The sequence below is a fragment of the Procambarus clarkii genome, chromosome 35 (assembly GCF_040958095.1).
Source record: "Procambarus clarkii isolate CNS0578487 chromosome 35, FALCON_Pclarkii_2.0, whole genome shotgun sequence".
Classification (NCBI taxonomy): Eukaryota; Metazoa; Arthropoda; class Malacostraca; order Decapoda; family Cambaridae; genus Procambarus; species Procambarus clarkii.
Window position 1 is genome coordinate 37,274,358 of NC_091184.1, and position 27,435 is coordinate 37,301,792.

The 27,435-nt window shown below is 43.5% G+C and overlaps 1 protein-coding gene across 1 annotated transcript; it reads left to right on the forward strand.

The window, feature by feature from the left end:
* On the forward strand, nucleotides 1–26,522 carry LOC123768414 (uncharacterized). The gene is made up of 45 exons (XM_069336360.1): nucleotides 1–80; nucleotides 2,559–2,640; nucleotides 3,077–3,275; nucleotides 3,500–3,631; nucleotides 4,390–4,568; nucleotides 5,451–5,585; nucleotides 5,915–6,012; nucleotides 6,255–6,348; nucleotides 6,696–6,843; nucleotides 8,259–8,432; nucleotides 8,539–8,651; nucleotides 9,004–9,114; nucleotides 9,227–9,361; nucleotides 10,223–10,414; nucleotides 10,607–10,757; nucleotides 10,971–11,059; nucleotides 11,280–11,520; nucleotides 11,845–12,027; nucleotides 12,502–12,633; nucleotides 12,748–12,935; nucleotides 13,210–13,387; nucleotides 13,558–13,715; nucleotides 13,885–13,998; nucleotides 14,132–14,351; nucleotides 14,520–14,651; nucleotides 15,405–15,581; nucleotides 15,961–16,173; nucleotides 16,355–16,449; nucleotides 16,560–16,740; nucleotides 18,928–19,094; nucleotides 19,184–19,342; nucleotides 20,183–20,264; nucleotides 20,477–20,635; nucleotides 20,840–20,942; nucleotides 21,097–21,292; nucleotides 21,388–21,601; nucleotides 21,890–21,962; nucleotides 22,245–22,348; nucleotides 23,352–23,479; nucleotides 24,165–24,269; nucleotides 24,550–24,678; nucleotides 25,020–25,139; nucleotides 25,425–25,589; nucleotides 25,937–26,071; nucleotides 26,266–26,522. The coding sequence occupies exons 2-45, from the start codon at nucleotides 2,587–2,589 to the stop codon at nucleotides 26,446–26,448; spliced, it is 6,438 nt and encodes a 2,145-aa protein (XP_069192461.1). The 5' UTR covers nucleotides 1–80; nucleotides 2,559–2,586; the 3' UTR covers nucleotides 26,449–26,522.
* Nucleotides 26,523–27,435: the final 913 nt, after the last annotated feature.

Sequence of the window (27,435 nt, forward strand, 5' to 3'; positions counted from 1 at the left end):
TAGTTGTTGACTGTCCAGGTAATGTGGGCTTCATAGGTATTCCTTCTTCTGTCTGGTTGAGCTGAGGACCGCGAGGTGAAGTGAGTAGACTGTTATTCAGACAGTGTTGGGGCTTCCGTTAATGACTTTGTGAACATCATCTGAAGCTTAATTGTAATTATTTTATGGTATCTGATAAGAACCTAATTGGATTGAATTCTGGTCTTTGCGACTCCTTTGTTTTGTTTTTAATGTGTCTTGGCGGAACTTTAGTTGAACTTGCCACAGACTATATGAAATTGATGAGAATTCACGCGAGACTTGTAATTTAACACTTAAGAAAATTAAGGCTTGTGGATGACTACTTTTACGACACTTAAATTGCTTAACCATTTCTTTAGTGAAGGTAGCAGTTCCGAAATTTATACTAGAGTAGAATGTTTAGAATTGAACATTCAACATCCCTGTTGAATGTTCAAGAAACGTGCCATAGGGAAGGGGGCTCTAGCCTGCTGGCCCCACTTCCTAACGCAGATGTAGAACATTTGGAATTTGAGTTATCAGACCACGGCTATTTGGAGAGTTGGTCAAGCGCGGTAAACCCGTTAGCACTTGATGGCACAATGGTTTGCCCCTCGTTATCTGCACTGCAGTCTCCTGCATCTCTTAGAATAATATACAATCCAAGGGTGATCACTTGCCTTGCTTTCGGAGCGTTCCTCCAGGTTGCTCGTCTGTCGATAGAATCTTTTGGTGTTCCTCGCTTTGTCTCTAGTTTCATTAGTGATGAATGGTGCCTTCCGGGTACCCAGCAAGTCTTGTACCCTTTTATAAGTCTGAATAATTTTGATAGTTCTTAAATATTTGTATTAACATTACAAAAGATTGCGAATATAGACTGATGGTGCAAATTGATCTTAGAGGCTCGACTCTACATTTGTAATTAAAATCGGTTATAGAAGGAATAGAGGTAAAAATAAATTCTTAGGTGTGGCGATCTGCAAGGTAAAATGTGAAACTTCAGTCTAATCTTGCCTGCTGTTTTAATGATTAATTTTTACTCGCCATAACCTCTCGTGAGCGCTGGTGGGGAGGGTTAGTCACCTATTATGCTCTAGGAACAGAAACCCCCATAGTTAATTTAGCCAAGCAAGACTTGTGAAGCTAGTTACCAATTTGTGTACATGCGCACAAAATTTGTTCCTCTTTATTAACTCTTGCAATTAACGTGTCCAAGGTCGACACGTTAATTAGCGAGAGCAAAGATTGTGGTAAAAACAAAGCCCAGTTATTAATACGCGCTCAACACTCTCAAGAATCTTTGTCGCCATCTGCTGTGGCAACAACTGCACTTCAAACACTACAGGACTGGTGCAAGGCGCCATCATTGTAAATGTCGGTGGGAGCCCACTCGGACAAGAGCCTCAAATCGGCTTGAGGCTTTCTTCTTGTTGATACTCTGGTTCTTTAATCCACTTCTAGGGTGGAGGAAGTAGGGACATAATTTGGATTGTGAACTTTCATACAACAGGAACATGCTCTTATCGTGGATTAGCTGCCATCATGCATAGAGTACACGTACAGATTTTAATAGAAATACTGGCCTTGGAGGAAAAAAGGCTAGGAAGGCTTCTGTGCAGGGGTTTGGGTGGGTTAGCCTAAGCATCGGGACAACAATTAAAGCCTTTGTTTGATGGAATGGAGTATCCCTAGTGATGGCTTCTCGTGGTTTAATTGTGCGGTGGCATCTGATCCTCGTAGCTTTGTTTTGCATCTTTCAGCTCTCAAAGCCTGATCTCGGGCACTAAAGCGGATGCCGCATATTAGATCAGATTTAATGAGGTACAGAATTTTTGGCAGTCAAATGCATCGTGATGCATTTGATGGCACTTAAATGCAATTGTCGTAATTAAATGCATAATCTGCTGGAAAGATGCATTTGCACTAACCAGGGTGGTGACCTGCTACAGCTTTGAGCACGGAGCCTCTGCACTCGCGCTCCGATCTGACTAAAACATGGCCGTACAGTGGCATCTGAAGACGAAGGTATTTGAATTTAGTTGCATAGATCAGAGCGGCTATACAGCGGCATCTTCTGAAAAAACCCACCCCCATCTGTCTGACAATTCTGGGTCTTTAAGTCTCCTTACTCTCGTAGATGGTACTCTCCAGGCAGGTACCCCTAATAAAGCGCCTGCAGCAGGTGGAAATTTTGCTTAAATATTCGTAACGCGGAAAGTCTCTTAAGACTTTGCTCAGTGTCTGAAAGTGTTCTATTTTACTACTCTTAATGGCAAACCTTTTTAAAGTGTGAAGGTGGGTGCAAGAATTCTAACGTTTATCTGAGATACTGATGCACGTCTTGTAAGTTTGTCGTACTGGTATCTTGATATATTTAAGCTTCTTACTGCAGTCACGAACGGTAGAAATCCTGGCTTTGTAACTTTTTTTAATTGATTCAAATTCATAACTGCTACTTTTGAAGGTAACTGGTTTGTAGTCTCTACAAATCTAAAAAGTTTTCAAAGTTCGTGGATGAAATTGGTAAATTTATAATTTCTGATCCTACTTTTTTTCAGATAACCAAATCCAGTATTCTACGGTAGAATGGTCGCGTCATGGGGCGCTGTGGCCCTGGTGGCCCTCGTGCTCCTGGCCACGGTGAGTACCACTGGCACACTGCCGGTCTCGGTAAATAACGTGTGACTCGTATAGGTTTTTAATGTTCTGTTCATCCTCGGCTTTTATAAGAAACAATTTACACGGGGACCTGACAGCTGAGTGGACAGAGCTTCGTAATCAGTCCTGAGGTTCCGGATTCGATCCCGATGGAGGCGGAGACGAATGGGCAAAGTTTTTTACCCGCATGCCCCTGTTACCTAGCAGTAAATAGGTACCTGGGAGTTAGTGGGAGTTAGACAGCTGCTACGGGTTGCTTCCTGGGGGATGGGGGTGTAACAAAAAAAGGAGGCCTGGTCGAGGACCGGGCCGCGGACGCTAAGCCCCGAAATTATCTAAAAGATAACCTCAAGATAACAAGATGCACAAACTTCAGACTTGTGGCATTTATTTTAAACTTAAAAATTAATATTTGCAGGCGGGCGGTGTTCCGGCTCCTGCGCGGCCGGCGGGACTGGAAGACCATCTGGATGTTGGTTATGTAGAGATCAATATGACCGTCCCAGAACACGACTACTACTATGCTGGAGAGACTGAGGCTGGAGACCAGGTCAGGGAGATGCTCCAGGGTGGCCCGTCGACCCTGGGTTCCTGGCGCACGCTGGCGGAGGGTAAAGGTAAACCACTGGATCATTAGACAGTCTACATTGTGGCAGTTGATGCGTTTTGCTATTTTAAGTGAAAGTAATTGCAATAAATTGACACTTCTAAATTTTAGTCTAGCATTTTAGCTTCTGCTACAAGTTCTATTAACGATGAATAGATTGTAGAAGGCTGTTTAAGATGAATTACTAAATGTACTGGAACATCTTGAATACTCTCAAAGCCTTTTTCTTTCTAGACAACCTTATCGGAGAATTCCTGTTAGCGGCGGCAACAGGCTGGCATGACAGCATGAGGTCGGTAATTAGAAGCCACAGCAGAGCGCGTACAGCTCGCCACCTCCCCAGCACGCTGCAAGGAGACGCGAAAGGTTCGTCCTGCTAGACTTGATTTTTGTGTAATATTGGTGTGAAATCATTGACATGAACAATGGTTGAGGGGAAAGTGGCGTGCATCAGATGTGCGTCGGTCCGAGATTGTTTAGTGTTACTTAAATTCTAGTGAATGTATAAGTAGCTTTCGTCTTTTGGTAAAATTTCTTAGTGAAGCTTGCTTTGATCAGAGTCGGCTAGTTTGTGCACCCCAGACTCTTTTGTGCACTACTGCTCAAGAGATCTTTATCAGACCCCGACGGAGATTACAGTATCAATTGCATCTATCCTGCACAACTTGTATTGTCGGCTACAGATAGCTAAATTTCAATAGATATGCATTTAATTATACATTAATGTAAAGTCTTTTCGCTAATATATAATTGTCTTGATCTATGGATAGTCATAATAGCTGCTGTTACTAGTCTTCGCAATACACTTCTTGCTTCTTAACCTAGGCTTTTTATGTACTAAAAGCGAAATATGGATACGGTGCAAAGATTTCGGTTATTTTAGAATTGGTTAAAACTGTAGCAACTACATAATGCGCGAGTTTAGAATGAGTTTCAACCCTATAGAATAACTCTAATCTCTTCCCCCCCCCTCTCTCTCTCTCTCTCTCTCTGCGCTTTAATAACAATTGAAGCAGGGGGGGGGGGGGTGGTGTTGAATATGTGTATTCTTCTAGATTTGGAAAAATCCCTAATTGCATAATTTGAACCTTAAAGGTCACTTTTAAGATGTCTACTATCTGAAGGGTACTGGAGACTGAGTGGGCTTTCCGAGGACGTGGATATGAAGCTGAAGACCTTCGCGCCGCCTTCGGGAGCCATCTCCATGGTGGTGGTGGAGCACGCTGGACTGGTCTTCTGGCTCGTCACCCAGGCCTTCACCCTCCACGACCCTGGCACCCTGCACCTTTACATGCTTAACGTGGTGGGTGAGGGCTGCCTTTGTCGCCGCTGCCGTGTAGGGAAGGACTCTTCCAGTGAATGTTTTGGAAAGATTTTAAAAACTATTGCTATAATAATAGGGCGATAATTGGGTGCAAAATTTAGCTTAAACAAAAGCTTAAGAGGGTATCTAAAGATATTAGTTGTGCAACGGATAAACTGTTATGTAAAGTTAAATTTAATTATAGAAGAGCACACAATGATTCTCGATCTATTTTCAATCTTAGAGGTTCCACCTGAAATGGTAAGTTTGGTGCTAGATTGGTACTATTGAAATTTACAGAAGGTTTATAAATGACAAAGTATTGTCCGAGGCAAAATTTTTAGTTATTGGAAAACCCTGGTTGGTCGTTCTAAACTAGAGCACTAATTTTGTATTTTGGTTTTTATTTACGGAACAGTAAGACTACATGTAAACTCTTGCGTAACAAAAATGGAAGAACTAGTAATGTGGCAGATATTAATGTTGGTGGCCCATGTAATATTGGTCTGTAAGCAGTACAGCAAATTCTGTGCCTCGGATAGTAACTTGGGTTTCATATTGGCTTGGCAATGTGAAAGGGCTAGTAGCAAAGCTGTTTACTTGCTACAGACACATTATAGTTTCATTGTACAAAATATTTTTCAAATTTTAGCTTATAAATAAATGCCTAAAATATTATAATAGAACAAATTGTAGCTTCTAAAACTATTTTAAATATAGGAAAGGTTGCCCAGAGTTAGAGATGCAAAGATATTGGCACTAACTTGCAGTGTAAGTCTTGTAACGCTGTAGATTTATTAAAGAGATAATAAGCACGTCTTTAGGCTAAAATTGTAGATTTTTTGAATTCTAAAGTCTTAAAAAAAGAATCCTTTTCTACAGGAGACGGAGAAACTGGAGTCTGTGTCGGTGCCGGCGCTGGGGGCCAACAAGTGCTCTCCTGTAGTGATGGAGGCGACCTTCATGGAGGTGGTGTGTGTGGAGGTGCTGGCTGACCGCTTCCCAGACACTAAAAGGGTATGGTGTTGCACTTGTCTTGTGTATAGTTGAGGTTGGCTCCCCTCCCCCCCCTCCCCCTCTAATTTAGGTACCCAGGATTCCTTCAATTCTGCTAAAACTGAACATTATTCGTTAAAGATGTCTCAAAGACCTGACATTGCACCTTTTTGGAGACGTGTCAAAAGTAGAAATGCTAACCATACCCCCCCCCCCCACACACTTGAGGAACCCTACCTCTTATTTCTAGTAAGGTGCTAGGAAAAATGCATCAAAACACCTTATAACATGTAAACAAAGTACTTGTGACTCTAAGATCTAGTAACCTTAGCCGTTCTCTCCCGGTACAGATGGGGTCCAGTGTGTACCGGGTCACTTGGGCCACTGGTCTCCAGATGGGGTTCAAGCGGAGTCTTTTGACCCACGGTGCCCAGGACATGGCACTCTGGTAAGTGCCTCCTCCCTTGGCGGGGGGGGGGGCTGGCACCATGCTACTCTAAAGTAAACTGAATAATATTTATGGGCTAAACTGGTACTAGTAGTTAAATTGAAACGCTGATCTAACCATTTAGTGATGTAATTCAGTTGTTTGGGGAGATTGTGTGCGCTAACAAAATGTCTAAAGTTTTTTAATCTTTAAACCAGACTACTTTTATTTTTTTTATACTGGTGTAATTTTATCGTTTGCAGGAAGGTAGGCAGAGACACCCTGATGGCATTTGCCAACTCTTACAACCATTTGACCGCGACAGGAGAGATTGACAGCTACGTCTATAAGGTCAAGGTTAGTAGTACGTGAGAAACTGCTATAGTAAGACTCTACCCGAACTGTAACTTTAAATACACTAAATCGGTGTTGGGCGTTATAAATTGGCAAACTAAAGCCGACACTTCAGAAAATGCAAATAAGTTCTATGCAAAACTATTAGACGCACAGTACAGGCATTAAAAATCCCAAATACCAGTAGTAAGTAGACTATAGCCTATAGTGGTGCACCTCTTAATATTTTTAGGGCAGATCACTCGCATTCCATACAGAAAGACTATTCTCTCTCTACTGTAAACTAGGCTGTCTGTCAGGCAGTGTCCTCTGGATTAGCTGACCGTTGCTAACAGGTGTCTGGTGTGCAGGTGACAGCCGTGTCGAGGAGCGAGGTGTACTGCAGCTACGACCGCCTCGACAGCGCTTCCTTCCCCACCAAGAACGCCATGGGGGTGGAGGCCTTCACGATACAGTCGAGGCACTTCCTAGCAGTTGCTAATCATCACGATGACAGAGGTTTGTGAAGGGAGTAGGTTCCTCTGCCCTCACCCCTGTGGCTAAACTTCCCGTTTGTCTCGTTACAAAAGGTTAGAGAGAGGGGGGGGAGGGTGAAGGAAACTTTTGTGGGCATTCTACACAGATTAACAAGAGTAATGCAAATGCCAGACAATCGATCTCTTTGTAATATGAATATTTATTCAGATTATTTATGTAAACATTCATCATGGTAATCCCTCTTATTCTAGCTAAACTTTTCGGTATGGTGGAGTCTTTAAAGATCTTAAAGGTACGAACGTTTTTGTTTAATGTTTGAAATGGAAAAATAGTATTAGGCTCTTAACGTAATTAATTTATTGCCTCGTCCGAAAATGACTAGTAAAGCTATCGATCTGGAAATTCGGTCTGGTGAAGTACTTGCCAAACTTCATAATTTTTCTATTAACACGCATCCTTCTTGGGCTTTTCTCGCGTATAGGTTAGTCTTCATAAGATTTTCACACCCACGAGCACATCTTGGGTTTAAAAACTAAATTGCTCTTCTACTACTTAATCCAACTAGTTTAGACAGTATGATGCAACTTTTAACTTGAAGCTTTTTGGAACCGGTATATAATGGCTGCTTCGATAATGCGACCACTTCCTGCTTGGCCTACTTTAACAAATCTAAAGTTCTTTGACTTGTATAGAGTTTATCGGTAAAGATAAACTTTGTTCTTTACTTGTAGCAGGAAGAACTCAGATTCAGATTCAGATTCAGATGTTTATTCAGGTAAGGTATATACATACAAGTGATGTTACATTAATGGATTGATATATAGATAGAGCTAGTACATACAATGCCTAAAGCCACTATTACGCAATGCGTTTCGGGCAAGAAAAACATTAATATCTAGAACTTAATACTAATTGAGCATAAAGAATAAAAGGTGTTGAGAACAAATACAGATAAAGATAAAAAAAAAAAAAAAAGGGGAACATGACTGAAAAAGCAGCACAAATACAATAGGTTGACAAACAGTGTTGATTAAAAAAAGAAAATAACAGATATGGGTTGACAATAGAGGAGTGAGGTAGATTACAGGGAATTTATTAGGTAGTGTTTAGTTTTTATCTTAAACTGACTAATAACTAAATAACTAAACCTTCCATCTGTGTAAATGTTTTAGGTGTTGCAGCTTTGTGATACTTGGTGCTTTTTTTAGACGGAGAGTAATTTGGATATTTAGTGGTTCAGACCATTAAATATGGTCTGCACCACTTGGGACACTTCCGGTTGGTCGCTGGTGGCTACCAAAGAGGGGTTTTCATACCTTGTCTATGATCACACCAGAACATTATACTGGTACACTAATTTTTTTTCACTGACGGTTACATTTCCAAATAACGTCACTCTGTACCTCTTGGTTATAAATTAAATGGCTCTCTGGCAGGTAACGTGGATATAGACAGCGAAATATTTGTATTCGACGAGGACCGACTGCAGCTTCGGTCAGTCCAGCGGATCAGGACCCGAGGCGCCCGGGACTGGACTGCCTTCAGCTTCAGCAGCGGATCGGACGCAGAGTATTTCATCGCTGTAGCTAATGAATATACTCTAGACAACGGTGAGTTGCCAACCTTTTAACATTTAAAATGTTCACTGAAGCTAAATATTTAGTTAAAATTGTCAGTTTCTAGAATTGTCCCCCGACCTGAATTATTGCTCTCCAGATGGTAACCTGGACTACGTGGTGGACTCTGTGATCTACCGCTATGAGAGGGAGAAGTTTGTTCCTTTCCAGTGCATCCAGACGTATGGTGCCCAAGAGTGGGTAGCTTATCAGGTTAGATAAAGAAATATTTTTAGAGCGTCTATTAACAAGTTTTCACCACATAATGCAACAGTCTAACGACTAGTGTCAGAGATTGTAAAGTAGAATATCCTACTTTAGCTTTGCAGTGTATAGCTTGAAATATTGGTCGTGCAGTATGCTCCTCGTAACGTCCCTAGACTTCTAAGATCCAATACTATCTGCAAAGTCCAGAGGAGAGTTTAAGAGGTCCTGCAACTAGACCCAACACTGTGGTCCATCACGGTTCTTTTTACCGTACATGTATAGATTCGTGCATTTGTATCCTTAATTGCATTACTGGTAAATGTTGTCCCTGCACGGCACTAACACGCACACGCTTCAGGGTCCCGATGGAGAGTTCCTGCTGGCCGTGGTGAATAGTCGGGCAGGCGTGGCCTTCTACCAGTACAATGGCTGGACCTTCACTCGCACAGACTTCCACGTGTCCGGCGCTGTACGTACCCAGTAATTGTCTAAAACGTGGTGGTAAATAGATTGTAACAAGTGACCTGCATGCTAGTTTTAATAAGTAATGCTGAAACTGCTTTTTGACTACCCTGGTACAGGGAGCAAAGATGGTGTCGGTGGCGAGGCTGCCCACTACCCTGAAGGAGGTGGTGTTGACGGTGACCAACCCCAGTGACCCGACCAATCGTCCACTGGTGCTGTACACACGCTGGCAGTACCACAACCCCCTAGCGGTCAGTACCACCATTCCCCCCCCCCCCCCCACTCCCACCCTAGCAGTTGGTACCATCACTTGGTACCTTCTACCAGTACCTAGCATAGCCTGGCCACCTCCCACCCCTCACTTCTGTTTTAACCCTGCGCTGCGACAGTGTTTTCAGGGGTGGGGGGGGACTACCCCCCCCTCCCCACCCAAGTGCGACTTTACGTAATTGGGTAAATTAAAATATTTTAATTTTGAGTGAAAGTTCGGGAAATTGGTTATTTTTGCTTTTAAACTGATTGCAGAGATACCTTCCCCTCCCCCAATGGGAAATTTGCAGTAGATTCCATTCACACACACACACACACACACACACACACACACACACACACACTCTCTCTCTTGTACATTAGGAAAGTGCAAATACCAAATTGACAGTTTGGGCGTTCCATGCCCGCCCTTTAATATGTAAAAGATAATGATTAGTAGATTTCGACAGTATAGAGTGGCTGAAAATGTAGACTCAAACCTCTGAAAATAAATTGCTAAGTTTTCGACCATTCTAGATGGTCCAGGACGGACCCACACGACTAGTCCCTTAATTTTGAGAAATGTGGGTATAGAGGGTCTAGTCCAGAACTTCAATTATAAATGGTTGTGATGTGGAAGCGTTCGTGTAGTAATGCTAACGTCCCATTGATGGTTCCCCCTTACAGTGGGTCTCCTGCACGGGCCCGGCCTCTGTCTAGTTCCCACAACTGTTAATAGGTTTCATAATGACTCTTCCCTTGCTCCCCCCATTCCCAAGCTGCGTTCCCTTATGCCCATGCTTTTTAATTAACATGCATATATTCTCCCGCCGTTTACATTAGAACACGTGTCCTCTTTTTAGGTGTATCAGCGGGAAGCTCTAAAATGGTGCAGGAACCTCCAGGAGAGAGTCGAGGGGGACCACCTGCCCAGGGTGCTGGCGGAGGCAGGCAAGTGCACGCAGACGGAGGCCACCTACTCCTTCCAGAGAGCTGTGGTAATCACAGGCGACCTCTTTGTAAACTCTCGGGGCTACATCTCTAGAGTTGATCCTGTAAGTTGAGTCCCTTCTAACACCAATGATTTGCTGTCAGTTTAGCTGGAATTGGGGTAACCTTAAATTGGCTAAATTCTTGTGGCGGTTTCAGACGCTGACTAGAGCATAATTTAGCGATTAAATTTTAAGTTCTAGGTGCTGTATATAGGGTTCACAAGTTTCAGAATGGTGAAAAGTAAATGTCTTCAGATTCTTGTCGACTCTGATGGTATCTTGGTGACGGACGCGATCTCGGTCACCATCGCTGGCATGTACGACACCTCCGCCAGTGTGCAGCGCCTCCAGGCCGCGGCTCGCTTGCGGCTCAGTACCTCTATGAAGATCCAACAGCCAAATCTCGGTAAAAGAGGCGTGGACTACGTTATGGGTCTAGTTATGGGGGGTTAAAGTTGTCGGTTCATATTGTGGTAAAGTGAAAGACTTGAGGCAGCTTTGACAAGCGTCATTACTTGTTCAAAATGGTATGTTTTGTTTATTTACTTTGTCTTGGTAACTGGTAGGATCAGTGGCTTGTAGTAAAGTTTTCAACTACACGATGCTCTTAATATTCCAGATGGTTTGAAATTTTCCACTGTAAGAGTTGTGTGTGCCGGAGGAGGTCGACTTGGAAGGTGCTCGGTCACCAATCTCCTGTCGCAGAAGGTGGGTACGAATACAGCACAGGATACACGCTGTAAAACTTTCCAAGCAAAATTTAGTAGATGCTTTGTATGCGGAACTCTGAGTAACGGAGTGTTGTAAATCCTTGAAGGTTAAGAGTATTTAATTTTAATTTACTTCTAAATCTTATTCCCTTCATTGACGTTAATGCATAATGCTTTTAATTTCTAATACTTGGACTAAGACGGGGCTAATTTCTCAGATAAATGGCGTGAATACCTCCTTAACTAACGCAGTGAAACTGGTAGAGAACAATGGTGTGCTCAACATGACCCTGGCCGACGTGGCACTGACCGGGCAGGGCGTGGTGACCCTCCTGAGTGGCCCTGGGCTGGCCCCCACCCACACCTCCCAGCTGGTCACCCTCCACAACGCTCACAACATCGTCGGAGAGAAGACCTTCGGCTTCATCAGGACTGCCAGCGTACTGGTGGCCGGCACAGGTTCGATACCAGGCTTGCTTGACTTATGAAAAGTTCTGCAATTATAGTCTTTAAGATGCATAATATGCGCGCTAGATGGTAAACGGTATACCAAATTTAAATTGTATACCTTTATCTGGATAATATGGCATGGTTGTGTAAAGTTTATATTAAACGTTAAAGATTTCGGTGTTTTCTAGTGTTGCCATGAAAATTTTAATGACCATTACTGATACTGAAAGAATATGCAAAACCGTTCTATGGGGAATATATATAAAATTACATGTGCTAGTCTAGATGTAAATTTCATAATTGCAATATTTTTTTTTCCACACGTGGGAGCAGTGGACGGGGTAGCTGTCAAGGCGGACACCGTGCTGCTGACGGTGGGAGAACAGCAGGTGAAGGCGACCGTCACAATGCAGGCTCTTGACGCGCCCTTCATCAACCTCCACCTCCTCAACGGCGTCTCCTTCAGCAACTTCTACAACGACCTGGTACTGAACGACGTCTCTCAGAACTGGACAGGTATTGGTCCTAGTTACGTCTAGAGATTTCACTTGCGGAACAGAAAGTGTTAAAGGTTAAATCATTATAGTTATTGTGAAAAAAAATACAAAATCGTGTAGGCGATCGTGAGGCTTTAAAAGAGCCGTAACCAATACTTCACGCACTGCCCCTCTCCCATGCAGTTTGGCCGTACCGTAACTTGGGCCACCTATAGAATTCGGCTAAATTCCGGGCTGTATAGTTTTAGTATGTAGTAGTCTATGGCATTTTTTTTAGTGTGCCCAGAATACAGGTCGGAATCCTCCTACTGATCTCCATCTATTTAGCAGAATGATTCACAACGTGGCTGAAAATATAACCCTTCATAGGGGGAGGGGGGATTAAAAAGTTTAGATCCGTTCAAGAGCATTGTATTGAACTTTCTGGAAGTGGTTTGGTAAACACATTTGATAATTTCGTTAAAACGTAGAATGTTTTAAACATTCATTTCAGGGTTGGTAACGATAGCGGGAAACCTGGTGGCGTCAACGTTGGTGAGCACAAAGCCACTATCTCCGTTGGACCCGGAGACTGTTAAACATGCTGCACTCCTGCACACTACCACCACCCCACAAACTGTAACAAGTGCGTTCGCTAAATTAAGCTCTTTAAAGAAAAATTAGCAAAAAAAACTCAAAAGGGGGGTGGTGTAAATATAGGCTTAAGAATAATAATTTGGTAAACACACATTTTGATCAGGTTCCCATACCTTGGGCGGTCTTCAAATTGGACGAGAATTAACGGTGGGTGGGCGAGTCAACGGTGCAAGGATACCTAAAGACCTTTACCTCATGACCGGAGCTCCAGAGGTCATTAATACCCCGGCTACGTTCGTATCTGTCGCTGCCAACTCCATACTTATAAACAACAACCTCAATCATATTAAGGTAAATATTGTTTTATTGGAGATCCTTGGCAATAGCGGAACTTTTACCATCTTTACACAAGCAAATTCCTCGTACCATCAGTTCCTCCCTCTTGTGTAGATACAAACTTTACAGAACCACGTTATACGTATTTAGTTAGATAATTTAAGATGCCTATTTTAGACAAAGCGGGACTTTCTTGGTCCCTTGTGGAGAATTCACTTCACGAGCGTAATGAACGTAGGTAGAATGTAAGTTTAATACTTGCTTGAGCTAATGATGTTTTTGGGTTCAGGTGGTGAATGGGACGCTGATGGTGTTGCTGGTAAGAGGGGAGCAAGTTGTGAGCAGTACAAAGGTCTTTGCAGACCTCACCCTGCAGCAGCACTCGACTGTGCGCCTCCAGGTTGCGGGTTACAACCTCAGTGACTTTGCCTTCAACTTCCAGCAGGAAGTAATACTTGGTCTTAATGGTGTGTAATGTTGGTGTACCGATGGTGGTATCGCATGTTGTTGGAAAACTAAGGTTCATGCTTAACTACTGAGCTTTAACAGTTTTACGTTTACAATTAACCCATTCTGCGATAGCTTTAAGGCATTTCTCAAACGTCCAGTTAATGCCAGTGGCATTTTTTTCCGTCAGCTGGCAAGAAAGTGGACGGGTCTTTGACGTTCCACGATTCGCTCTTCGTTGAGGATGACCACTTGAATGGGGCGAGTGTGGGAAGGATTCGCAATTCTGGCCTCCTCCTCAATGCCAGCTACATAAACATGCCTCTGGTCTTCCTTGGACCTGTACAGGTAAGCCTTGGTTGCCAGGCTCAACGGTGAAGTGGGAGAGGGGGTGGTGTCGTTTGCTTGCTTGTATTGTGGTAAACTAGTTTAGGCCAATGGCTGACTTTAATAAAGTATTTATCACCAGCTTTACAAAGTACATGTAATATAGGTAAACCTTCTCGTTTATTGCCAGCTGAGTGGAGACCTGATGGTAGAGAACACGCTCAATGGTATTGGCGTGAATGATTACGTGCTGACTCACGCTAACTACACATTCACACATGCGATCTCCTTTAAGAATGGTTTGGTATGTTGAATCTTATTGCCACGTTACTGTTAATGACTAAATTCTTCCCTTGAACACATATTGAAAGATAAAAAAAATTGCGGAATTACATGCCTGGATAGGCTTCTCGATCCCAATTACTTTTTATTTCTAGAAAGTAGAGGGCGATGTGACAACACTGAAATTGGACCCGTATGATGTGAAACTTCTGGCGTCGCAGATAGTGCTAAAGAACAGGATCAATCAGACTATCATGCAGGATATACACATTATGCAAGCTGTTATGACTGATGTGATGGTGCCAGGCTCTGTCAGTGTCTCTGGGGTGGCACTCTATGACCTGGTCACTCTAACTGGCACCACTGAAATAACAGGTATGTTTGTCCTCGCTTTATGAATAATGAAAATGCGTTATGAAATTACTTTAAATTTCCATAATCTTAATGCAGGGAAAACTTTAATATGGATAACTCTTGCCATTCTTTACTAACCATAAGTGTTCCTAAACATTTTACTTTGTTGTAATGTTCCGTGTGGAGCAGGACAGAAGACCTTCACTAACCTGAAGGTTCTGACTGAAACACAAATGGGAGCTGTGAACGTGGGTCTCACTGGCACTGTCGATGGTGTTGTCTTCCACGAGCTCTTCGTCACGGACTCTCTCAAAACAAGCGGCAAGTATTCTTGGTCTTTCTGTAGTAAAAATCTTGCACACTTACCTTGTGCGTGTCAAGTTTGCTTAAACTGATTGTTGTATTAATGGATAGTTTCTTGACCCCCTCCATTCAAGTTTCCAAAGTAGGTAAAGGATGTTTTATTTATTTTCGGTAGTATTCGGGTCGGTCCAATTGATATGGGTAGTGAAATCTAATGTACAATGGAACCAGACCACGATGTTATTTTGGGGAATTAAATGTTATACTTCAGTATGCGTCGCTTGCAAAAACTTCGACTTGAAGAATCTCAACACGACCCTCGCTACATGGCAGTTGCTGTAGTGTTTGTACCTATTCATAATTGCTTGGTAGACGACTTTAAATTCCATGTTAGACTGCCATGGGCTAAATGTAACTTGCCTACATATGTCTGCCTTGGAAACATTTAGCGAATCTTGGTTTAAATGGTTCTAGAGAGAATTTCTTTTTCTATAAATGCCTCTTCCCAACCCCCTCCCGCCTCTTTCTGCAACTCGTCCTCAGGCCATGTTACTTACCCTAGGGGTCGTCAGCAAGATGCATTAATTTTTACACATTCTGCATTAAATAACTTAATGCACTGAAGATGTTAAGGTGATGGCAGCTGTGCTGGCTCCGTTGGTTTTGATCCTATTAGATGGTGACATTGACGGGAACGTCTGAACTTTGAATTATTAAATTGCAAAAAGTGACGTGACTACGGAACTTTGTCATGTAAGCTTTCTTTTGCAGCCTCTGGACTACAAACCCTGACTGGCAGGTACATCCACGCTCTTGCAGCAGTCTCTGCTACTGGAACGGACTTGGGCATCTTCGAAAGAACTGTTGTGTACACAGACTCCACTGAATATATTGCTGGGTCTCTCCTGTTTAACGGTGATGTCTCGGTTCAAGCTCTTACATTTGGCAGTAAGTGTTTGTAATGTAGGCAATCTTATTTTTCTTTAATTTCGTTAGACACTAATTTACAAGGCTAGACGAATAATTGACAATTTAAAAACGCCTAAACAATTTTGAAGGCATAGCAGCTTCTGGTGCGTTCTGCTTATTAAACAAATATTTTTAAAGCTTGCGAGTTTGGCACGTACTCTTTTAGTTGAACAATACTGATGAGTTTGCTTTATTTTCCAGTAATTTCCCCAGATTGCAGTACTTTTGTTGGTACAAAGTGTTAATAGCCAGATTGTCCGTGTTTACATCTACGGATATATAAACTGTAGTTGATGATCGATTATATTGTAAAGGTGGACAGCCACACAATCACTTTCTGATGGCTCGTGATTCGTAGGGGACTTCGATGGCGTGTCTGTAGAAGACTACAGCTCTGGCTGGCTCCTGAAGGACGGGGCTCAGACCCTGACGGGCAGCAACACCCTGCAGGACGTCAGAGCGGCTGCAGTCTCCTTCGACGGAATTTACTTTCAAACAGTAGACTGGAATCGTCTGTTACAAAAGACTGCCAAGGTGGATGAGGCGACGACCATTACCAGAGCATCATTTGGTAAGCGCCGTGGGAACCTTGTCTGTGAAATTACAACAGCCACAAGTTTCGTGTAGCAGCCGGCTAATGTACTTAATTGTCAGACGTAGAGATTTCTCAGCTTGTCCCTCATGGCCCCTTTAATTTTTAAAGGTTGATTAGTTTTAAGACTTTGGCACTTTATGCATTCTTAACATTTCAGACTTGATCACTGCCAGGGAGATAGTGTTGGATGGTGCAATCCAGGGCTGGGACCTCGGTGTGGATGCTCTCACCACTTCTGCAAAAGCACAGATGGTAACTTGGGCATTACAATATATTTGTTTTAATTGAAAGTGATATTAATACAAAACTCTTTAAATTTGGGAATTGGCTGACTGTGCATCTCTAAAATGCAACTTTTGCAGATAACTGGCAAGAAAGTATTCCTTTCGATGGTGTTCTATTCCGGTAAATTCGAAATGGCGAAGGGAATGATGGTTCAGGCCACGAGATATGACAGCCCGGTCCACGTTGATTTGAGCACTCTGCTAGACTCTATAGTCATGAAAGATTCGGTCGTCCATATAGATAAACTTATTGTCCAAGGTAAGCCAAATCTGTGTTCTCCTTGGGTTATGAAAATATTGGTTACTAGCACTGCTTGAAGATTTTTATTTAAAATAGTTTGCCCATCCATCCATTCCTTCCCCAGTCCAAATCATTATCCTGATCCCTTCCAGTGCCATGTAGTTGTAATGGCTTAAGGCCCCCCCGCCCTCCATAAATTTATTAAATTGCAGTAGTTATGTTTTAAGTCTCATACCTCTACGTTTCGACTGGTCTTTAGACGGCGGGGCCCGCTAACGCCAGAGTGCACCTCTAAAGTTTTCTCCTCGCTTTTGCCTTTCTAGAATGTGCCCGTGTTGCTTTTGTTCCCGTTCATACCTACCCACTAAATGCAGGTAGCATGCGAACACGTGGGCCAGTTGGCATCCTCCTTGGCCTCCTCGCTGGGACGAGAATGCATGATCTGTTGCTTTAATGGTATTGCAGTCTCCAGTACGGGCTATCCTGATAAAATTGGGTTGCCAATATGGATTTGGGTTTAGAGCCAGGTTCGGCTCGGGTTCGTATTTGACTCACAATCCGGAACAATGATTTCGAATTAAAAGCAGGGCCCAAAAAATTAATTGTATAAAAGCAAATGCATACAATAAGAAATCAGTCCAAACACATAAACAAGCGCGCAAAACCGGGTAAAGTCACTCTGAATCAGATAATGGGTCGCCGGCATTGGTAATTAAGAAATTCTTTCAGAGGAAACTGCCTCGGATACCTCTTCCATATAGCTCAAAATCCAGAGAACGTGAGACTCTACCCTGGACATAAGGACGACACACAAACGCTGTCGAGAAATCCACGGCCATCCTCTGCCCATCACGTGACTGCACAAAGCCGAACTTCACAATAGCCTGTGGGCCAGCATTCTTTTGCAGAACCAGCACAAAGTATTTGCCCCCACATCCTCAGACTTCTTTGGAGGCAACACCCCCCCCCCCTCCCCCTTCTGGGGAGGCGCACAGGAGCAAGCGTGGAACCCCCCCCCTTACACCAGCAGCCACCTTCACAGCACGTATATCTGCAAGCCCACCACCAGACATGTCAGAAGTCACAGGCACCCCCTCGTCTACCGAAGACGTGGCACTAGCATATTCCTCCATGTCTGCCCAGGCGAGGCCTCCAGGTAGAGGATCATCTGACCTAAGCCTTGAGTGCTTGGGTTCAGGCCACAAACTCTCCACCTCGATGATGGCAGATTCACCGGAGGCACAAGGAAGTTAGTCCCGGAGACCTTGTAACATCAGACGGCTCGCTGCCACCACACCCCGTTGAAGATAGACACTGCCACTACAGAAGTAGTCTGTCAGCCCGGGGAAGATTAAAGGCCACACTTGACTGTTGCAATGCACGCATTGAGACCAGGAGGGGGACTAGAGAACCTGGGGACGAATGGGGCACATGACTGGCAGGAGCGGCTATCGTCGAAGGAATGGCTGAAAGTCACTCTGGGAGAGCACCCACACCCTAGCATGATCCACCTCCCTAAAAATATTGTTCCGTGGTGCCAGCACGGGACGTAGCATCCAGATGCCCTGAGAAGTCGCACCGGAAACTGGTATGGGGCTGGCCTGCATAAAAGCGCCGAACATGGTACCCCCATCAGCATCACGGAAGACTGTCGGCTGTATGTAGCATAGTCAACGTGCACGTCCCATTCGGCATGCCCTTCAGCCGACGAGTGGAGATCACATAATGCAAATGTTAAAGACACCACCAAACTTCCTAAAGTAATACTGTAACAAGTTTTCTGGTAATTCAAAGGGCGCACGATGAACACTCGTGTAGGACGTGTGTAGACTTCGATCAGAAACGGTTACTGTCCCCGCAGCCCCTGGTAATGGAAAGGTCGGAACTCCTGATAAAATCCCAGAAGACGTCTATAAAAGCAAATTTTAAGACTGCCCGGTGGTTAGAAATGATCTGAAACTCCCCACATCGGCCACTGCAATTTGCATGCATCAAACGGTGCCGCGTCCACAAGAGAGTAATCCATCACCTCCAGAGAATTCAAGGCAGGCAGAGACAGACCGCTTCACAGGTGGCAAGAGCACCCCCACCCCCTCCCCCGACGGTTGAACGTAGAATCCAATGGGGTAACTATAGGTTGGTTTTGCACTTTGGTACACTTTACACAAGTATTCCATGAATAATAATTGGGTATTCTTGTTACAGGTAACGTGAACTTTGATAAGGATGTGAGAATCTCTGGTAATCTTAATGATGAGGAAGTAAAGACCTTGAGAGAGAAGTTCTGGCTAAGCGACCTTCCAGCCAATATAACTGCTGTGGCCTCGTTTCACCATGTTGTTCTAGGTCCCAAAGTTGACCTGCAGCTAAAAGTAAGACCCCTATTCAGTCTACCTTGCAAAATTTCTGGCAAATGTTAGTTTCTTCCGTAACCTTATAACGAGACATCGTCCTATTTCAGGGCTTGATGAATGGAGTAGACCTCCAGATACTGTGGGATACTGTTCTGAGGAAGGAGTGCGAGGGCTGGCAAGAGGTATCTGGCTCTTTCACCTTCGACACCCTCAACGTCGCTAATCTTGTTGCCTTCAGAGTCGACTCGGCAGACGACTGGCTCTCTGTAAGTACAGCAACAATTTAGGTGGAACAAAAATTGCTAGTTTTATGCCCGATTTTGCTTCTTTTTTGTCTAAATTAGTGCTACCTACCGTTTTTTAGCTAAAGTACTGCAGCTGACTACCATATAGGTTGGTCTGGCGCAGATATATTGCTCTACAGTAAAGGAAGGACTTGTTACACTAAAAAATAAACTGCTACATCCTATATTATTGGCAGATAAGACTTCACACTAAACTATTACGTATTATGAGTCTTATGAGTCGGCCTAATGTGTTCTTGGAGACGTGTTAGAACTTCTATGCTCTTATAATGCATTTAACTTTGAAATGAAACTAAAATTCAGTTAAATATCTACTCTTAAAGACTAGTGCTAAGGAAACAAATGCATGACCTGTTAGGCATCGGTCTGTCATGTTTAACGCATAAGACTTGTTTGGTTTATCGTTGACGTTACATTTACCCCTTCAACCCATCTTCAAAAATCCATTCAATCCAGCAGTCGACCCCAAACACGCATTAGTAAATTTTTAAAATGTTGTTCATTCAAAATGTGAATTTCCTCCAAATATAAAAATTAACATACTGTGCATATTTAGACTTAGGTGTTTAGGTTCTGTTAGCGATTATTTGTAGAACTTTGGTTCGGAAAAAGTAGTCGGCTAAGCACTTGAGAGGAATATTCGGAGGCTATCTGTTGATTAGTGTAAAGTCGAAAAATGGTTCGGTTCGTATACGGTCTTACCGCTTCTAGTTTCCATCGTCTGTGCGCGCGTCCACTAGGTATTTGCCGAAGGTTAGTCCTATTTTAAGTTTTCAAAAGCTGACAGGGTCTCTTTCACAGCGCGAGCTGCACAACCTGCTGCTGGTGGACGGGGATCAGATAATCACAGGACAAGTAACCACTCCCCAGCTGACGGCACAAGGTGAGTTATTCTCCGCGGGGGAGGCAAAGGAATCTTTTGTGGGGATGGGGGCAGTTGAACCAGCATGCCTATAGCGGGATAGTAGCTTTAAAAATTGGCTAATTTTTATTGCTTGATTTGATGCTTTGGTAAAACATGGCGACAGGCTGAAATGCAATGAAATGTGGCTGTCCTTGGTCTAGTCTGTAAACTACAACGGCTCTTTTCTCTAGCTTCCCTTCGGCTGAATGGCACCGTGAACGGGTTGCGGATGGACAGAGACTTTGTACTAGTGAACAGTCGGGCTGTTATCAGCGGGTGGAAACTGTTCCAGAAGGATGTCAGCGTTACTGGCAACCTCAATGTCCTCCCGTCTGCACTCGTTCAAGCAAGTAGTTGAAGCCCTAATAAGTGAACTGGTCGGGTTCAGTTAAAAAAAGTGGGGTTGACGGTGCTCTGGCTATTATACAATGATTGCACCATTTTTTCTGTAATAGTAAAACTTCGGAAATTGAGAAATTAGTTTAAATTGGAAAATTGTATGACGAAAGTAATGGTTTCAAATTTTTGTAATGTTTGACTTACTCTGCAGGGAGTGGACGTGTCGCAGTTCTCAAAGACTATTCTGGTAAAATCAAACCTAACCGTCATACCAGGAGTTACAACTTTCAAAGGCGTCAGAATCTTACAGAAACTTGTGTGAGTAATTTCTTAGTGTACCATTGACAACCTTCCCAAAAAGTTTACCAAGGGTTGTACCCAGACAACTAATTGCATAACTTGCTAAATTTCTTGGTTCGTCTTAGAAATTTGTTAGCACGACAACATAATTAGAGCTGGTGTTTGGTGGCAGTGTGGGCGGGACTGTGGACGGCGTGAGGGTGAGCGGGACGAGGCTACTGACGAAGGGCGGGCAACAGACGATGCAGGGAACCTTGACTCTGCTAGCCTCTCCACCCAGCACCTTCGCCCTCGTTGTCAAAGGACCTTTAACCATTCAAGATAACCACTTTAATGATATAAACTTAGACCGACTGGGTTCCATGACGGTAAGAAAATAATTTTGAAATAGAAAATTGTGAAACTTTTCGTAAGAAGTTTCCCAGGAAAAGGAATTGTCCTGAATTGTAAATTACTGTTGCAGGTTTTGCGTGAAGGTTCAGTGGTAATAAGGAGCACTGTAGTGTTTCTGGAAGTAGTAACCGTAACAGAGGTGTTACTGGTGAACCACATAGTAAACGGATACAACATCACTGACCTGGCACTGTGCCTCCTTGGCCAACACGCTGTACAGAACATGGGCAACAAGCTGGCACTGGTCCTGCAGGCAGTGGAAGAAGTCAAGGATGTCCTGGCAGGCGAGTCTGCTGCTATACACGTGTATATACCTTGGAAAAGGGGGGGGGGGTGAAATCTATACAGAACTGGTAACTGTCACATTCCTGTGACAGTTACTTGGCTTTATGTAGTCTATATATCGGCCCTTCTATATCATTCATCAACCCCCCCACCTCTCTTTCCTCCGAATTTAGAGTAGTGCTAAATATTAGTCTTAATCACTGGCGCAACCTTCCACCTCCCTCCCCGAGACTAAGTTCCCTTCAATCATTAGGTTGTTTATTCTTAATGACAGAGTTGACTTTCAGAGAGGCGAGAGGACGTGTGGTACTACAAGGAACAACAATTCTCAACGCGGTTATACAAGTTGCTTCCTATACAGTAAGTGGCAAAAAATGCCCAATTTACTAGTTTGTCAAGTTAATACAATTAGGATGTAGTAAAAATAGTTTTAGCGTTTGCTTAAAATGTAAATCTTGTAGATATAGTTTAGATTTAAAATTTTCAAAACGGTGAAGTAACAAATATTTAAATATTCGGGCTTGCAAGATTGGTGTAAAGTCCTTGAGGAACACTACGTAGCAACCTTAAGTGACCAGAGCTGCAAGCACTCTTGATCCAGCCTGCTTCTACACCATCAATAATGTAGTTATGTTTATACAGGTTGACAGGTGACCTGGAGATGCACTCACAGACGACACTAGTCGGCCTAGACAGAGCAGGCGACCGCCTTCTCTTCTACAACATCACCAACCTCGCCCAGCTGTGTAAGTTGACCGTAAGCCTAGCTTTCTACATAGATATATCTGCACATCCCAGTATCTAATATTTAACTTAAATATTCCCAGTCGACCAAGTCATGATCTCTCCTTAGACTCTGCAGATGCATCACTTTTTTCTTAGATATTCCTTCGTTGTCCAGTAATTGGCTTTGAATCCAACTAAATCTACTTCACAAATCTAATGGCTTCCCAAATCTAGCTATACAGAATAGGCAGGCGATGAGTCACAACGTGGCTAAAGTATGTTGACCAGACTTCACACTAGGTGAAGGGACGACGTTTCGGTCCATCCTGGACCATTCTCACAATGGACTTGAGAATAGTCCAGGATGGATCGAAACGTTGTCGTCCCTTCACCTTCTAGTGTGTGGTCTGGTAAATATACAGAATAGACTTGGCTACCTTGACCTGGTAGACGACCGGGCCGCGGGGACGCTAAGCCTCGGAAGCACCTCGAGGTAATCTTGCCAAGAGTATTGGATTTCTCCAATCACTAGATATCGACAACTCTTGTTATCTCCGCCCATACAGTATAGGAGGTTTGCGCAGCCCCTTCCGACCGTTCCCCGCGGTCATTTGTCCCTCTATAGAATTCTTTGACTCGGATACTTTTGATATCGTTCGCCTTATGAGTTTTTGTTCTCGTATTGGCATCCTTGGTGATATTTAGCGCCCTCTGATTACTCGGCACATTTGATGGTGCTACATAGCCTTCCCGGTTTGGTGACTTCTTTTGATAATTACTTGCGCAGCCCCTTGCTCAATGTTTGACCCATTACCCTATTCCTTACCCTATATGTAACCGTTCACTAATTCCATCGACCCTAGCTAAGAAAATGCTTGGAATTGGGTAACTTGCACTAAAATGTCAAACTCCAGCAATGAGGTTATATATAACTTAATATCCTTGGAGGAACGCCTGCTGTCGAAGTGCATACAAAACTTTATACAAATAGTAAAGGTGTCTAGACTTCATCAATTTTTCCAGTTCCCGCCGTTGCCGTGGTGAAGCCGACGGCGGCCGCTGGCTTAGGGTGGGGCTTGGTGGCGGTGTGTGGCCTCCACGGCATGGACGCCGCGCCTCCAGGCACACTCCTCACCTCCACTTATACGAAGGTATAGTTATCCAACTCTTAATGATTAGCATGCACGATAAATGACAGGGTAAATTATAGTTACTGTAAACTTTAATGGTTTTTAATTTTACAGTTCAAGTAATGGAGACGGTATCCTAACTGTCAACTTTCCAAATTTTAAAGTTCGGAAAAGGCTTTTTCCAAGAGTCGCTAAATTTCAAATTGCCTGGAAAAAAACTTTATCAGAGGAAGGCGGGAAGACCTGTAGTATAATTAAATTGCTTTAAAAGTTTCATCCTGAAATTTTCTAATTTGACCAGCCCGTCCTCGTAAACAATTGCAAAAGTCCATTCCATACAACCCCCCCCCCCCCCCCCTTTCCTTTTCCCCGTCAAACCCGGTGTTTATCAATGGATAAAACGGTTTACACAAGACGGGCAACTCATGACGTCCGAATACTTCCGGAAAAAGTGCCTCACTGACTAATTTTGTTCTAACTAAAACGCTGTAAATGCTTCACCCGCTTACTACAAATACGCCAACAGAACCCAAACACTTAACTAGTGCCTTAATATACATTTACTATATTGTACATATTAATATCTTATATAAAGAAAATTTCTGTTTTGAATAAACATGTTAAAACTAGAGTTTATTGGGTCGACCGCTAGATGGAATGGACTTTGTCAAAGCAATATGTCCTCAGACTATCGTCATCTCTGCAGATAAACGTAGAGAGGGGCGCTGGCTACGGTCACGTGTATCGACTAGAGGGTGGACAGCTGAGGCTGGAGGCTGCCTTCCAGACCAGTCGGTGTAGAGACCTTGTGGTGAGTGAAGAGCCAAGCTCTCTGCAAGTTTGCCAAAGCTTCTGGACCCCAGACTCTCTGGGCTAGCAGGCAACTTTGCAGGGTGACCTGGTGGGGAATAGGGAACCATCACTGACGTGTCGTGCTTCCCACCCTCATACTAATGGTAGTTAGTCCATACTTTAACCTTAAAGAATTAAACTTTTAATTGTAGACTTGCATTTAGAGTTGGGGAAAGGGGGGGGGGGGTTCCCCCACTTGAATGCTGCATGCATTTTTTAATTCGTAACTGCTTTTTTAGGCCTTCAGGGCAGGTAGGCAGACATGCCTGGCCGTGTTGGACTACGCAACAAACTCGTCGGTAATATGCAAGCTGCCTGGAGCGTCCTTTAGTGTGGTAAATTCCCTGGCGACGACCAGGGCTGTAAAGGTGAGTCGCTGTAGTGTTGACTCGCTCCACTTGTGAACAGTAGAGCTCCCTCACCGTCCCTAACGACTCTAGCCTTCAGCCTTGACGAGGTGGAAGACTAGAATTTGGTGTAACTTCAGGATTCTGCTCTTAATTTCAATTTTTTTAAACCCATTACACTTTTCGTAAATGGCAGGAAGAATTACGGTGCCTGTAACAGAGGTACCATATAAGTGACGAGAATTGGTGACATTATCGTCAATGAGCTTGCTATTAATGACATGTCTTAACAGGTGCTTAAAATATTGTGGGCTTTACTTTGATCTGGCCTTCTGATTGTTAATGTAACATACTTCTTGTAGGGAGCCTGGTTGGCACTGTCGTCTGGGACCTTCCTGTTGGTGGTGGAGGCTGGAACACCCTCACAACCGGCACACATTAAAGTATACCAGTTTGATACCGTCAGTGGGAGTCTTGGCGTGGTAAGTACATAATGTAGGTTTGTGTGCATCCCTGATGCCCTTAGTGTGTGTAGTTTAGGCAACAGTCGCCACTTTAAAGATCATTTGGATAAAATGTGTAAATTTTATATATACAGGGCCTAGAGTATCAAACTTTGATGGAACTAAAGCATTAATGATATTGAGGAAATGAAATTGTTTGGATCAAAGATCACTAGGGTTTTTGCCGTTTAGTTAACATTACTATGCACTTCAGCAAGTTTGACGTGTGGGCCAAATATATATGCAGGATTTTTAACTTTTCAGATCCAGAGTTTGAACAGATCAGGAATGACTTCTGTGGCGGCCCTTGGTCGTGGAGCACAGGGCCTACTCTGCCTCACGGAGGCCCAGTCAGCTCTAGGCCCCGGCAGGGTGGTAATTCTCGAAGCAAAGCCCACTGCTACCTCCCTAGCCCTCTCTCTCCTGCAGGTGCGGACGGCAGTACTTTAAATCGGCCTTCAGCCAAATGTAGCTCGATAATGTCCAATTTCACTCTTCATATAACATTAAGAGCTCTGAAGCATTTTTAAAACTAACAATTTGGTAACTTGGCATCTAGCTCAGCATTTCGGTTTTTACTAACTTTTTTAGCAATACTTCTATTACATTTCTATAAACAAAATGGCAGTTGGCTTTCTAGTTCTCCGCTTAAACCTATAAATGTAATTGGTGTCCGACCCATGGAAAGGTGACACCATAAGGGTCTTGTCAAGGCTGTGACACGGATGTGGGAGCTGTTAGTGGTACACTGTTGGAGCTATTGTTCCTTTGTGCAGACTGTGGTGGTGGAGGGCGCCGTGGACAGCAGCCTCGGGTTGATGCCGACGGGAGACGTGGCGCTTTACGTCCAGACCCAATACAACCTCCTCTTCTACCTCCTCAAGGGCACCACCTTCGTCTTCCATAGAGAGGCAAGTCCCTGAAAGTTGGCGAAAAATTTTGATAATCTTGCAAATAGTTTAATTTACGAACCCTATCTGTAGCACTTTCAGAAATGCCTAAAACTGCTTAAACTTAAAGGTTAGGAAAAGTTACTCTAAATGGGGGACCTGAAGTAGGTTTAAACAATTTTTAATAGAGGCACACTTGCTTTTATTCCCCTCAGATTCGTACAACACCAGCTCTACATCCTTTCTCCTTTCCCTTCCTACACGAGGCCACCAACAGGGCCATGGTGGCCTACACTGGTGCTGGCCTCCTGGACGTCTACGACGACCTCCCCACTCTACAGCTGGCCAAGCCCACACTCTACACTACAATCTACAAGCCTCGCTCGACTTCAGCTTAACTTTTAAAAAATATACTTGTAATGAGGCTTTTAATCAGATGAAGTCTGAATATTTAATAAAATGGTAAATAAGACTTAATGTGTCCTTTGTTAGAATCCTTGGTGAATCGGGCACCTATTGATATAGCTTGTCTAGTGTGCTTTTATCGTATTCCATAGCAAGTGACATTGTGATTTGTGAATATCCAACTACTTTGATGGCGCTACATAGTCTTCCCAGCTTGGTGCCATCGGATAATTCCTTGCCATGACCGCTTTGTGATCTTGTTGTATATACTGGACGAAACACACTCGCAACACGCCACACACACACACACACACACACACACACACACACACATATATGAGGACGTGCATTCGTCTTTGCTTCCAGACTGTCCCTAGCGGTCATGTATCTTGGTAGAATCCTTGGTGAATCAGATATTTTTATCGATTGCCTTACGTGCTTTTGTTCTAGTATTGGCATCCTTGGTGGTATTTAGCGCCTTTTGAATGTCCCGCACTTTTGACGGTGATATGTAGCCTCCCCGGCTTGGTGCATTTTGATAATTACTTCATATGGCCTACAGAAGGCGCAATGGAAAGATAGTAACGTTGTCTTGAGAAAACTATCGTAATCTCCTTGTATATGTTTATTTCTGTTTGGCAATGTTTATTTTGTAATGCGTGTCTATATATGTATGAACACGTTGTACTGAACGTGGTGAAAACAGCTTGAGCTACCTCATCCCTTTGTGTGTATTTTACCTCGATAAACTTATTTCAATTCAATCGTAATCTTGATTGTATTGATCCTTCGTTCATTATTGAATGTTGGCGTTATAGATTATATTTAAGGATACTCGAGACCTTGTGAATATCCTGCACCATGGACAGTGCTAAAGCCTTAACGGCTTGGTGCATTTAGTATAAAGTGCTTAATAAGTGCTGAGGTTAAACAGAGACTTTGCCCGAGACTTGAGAGGATAATTATAGTAGAAACACGTG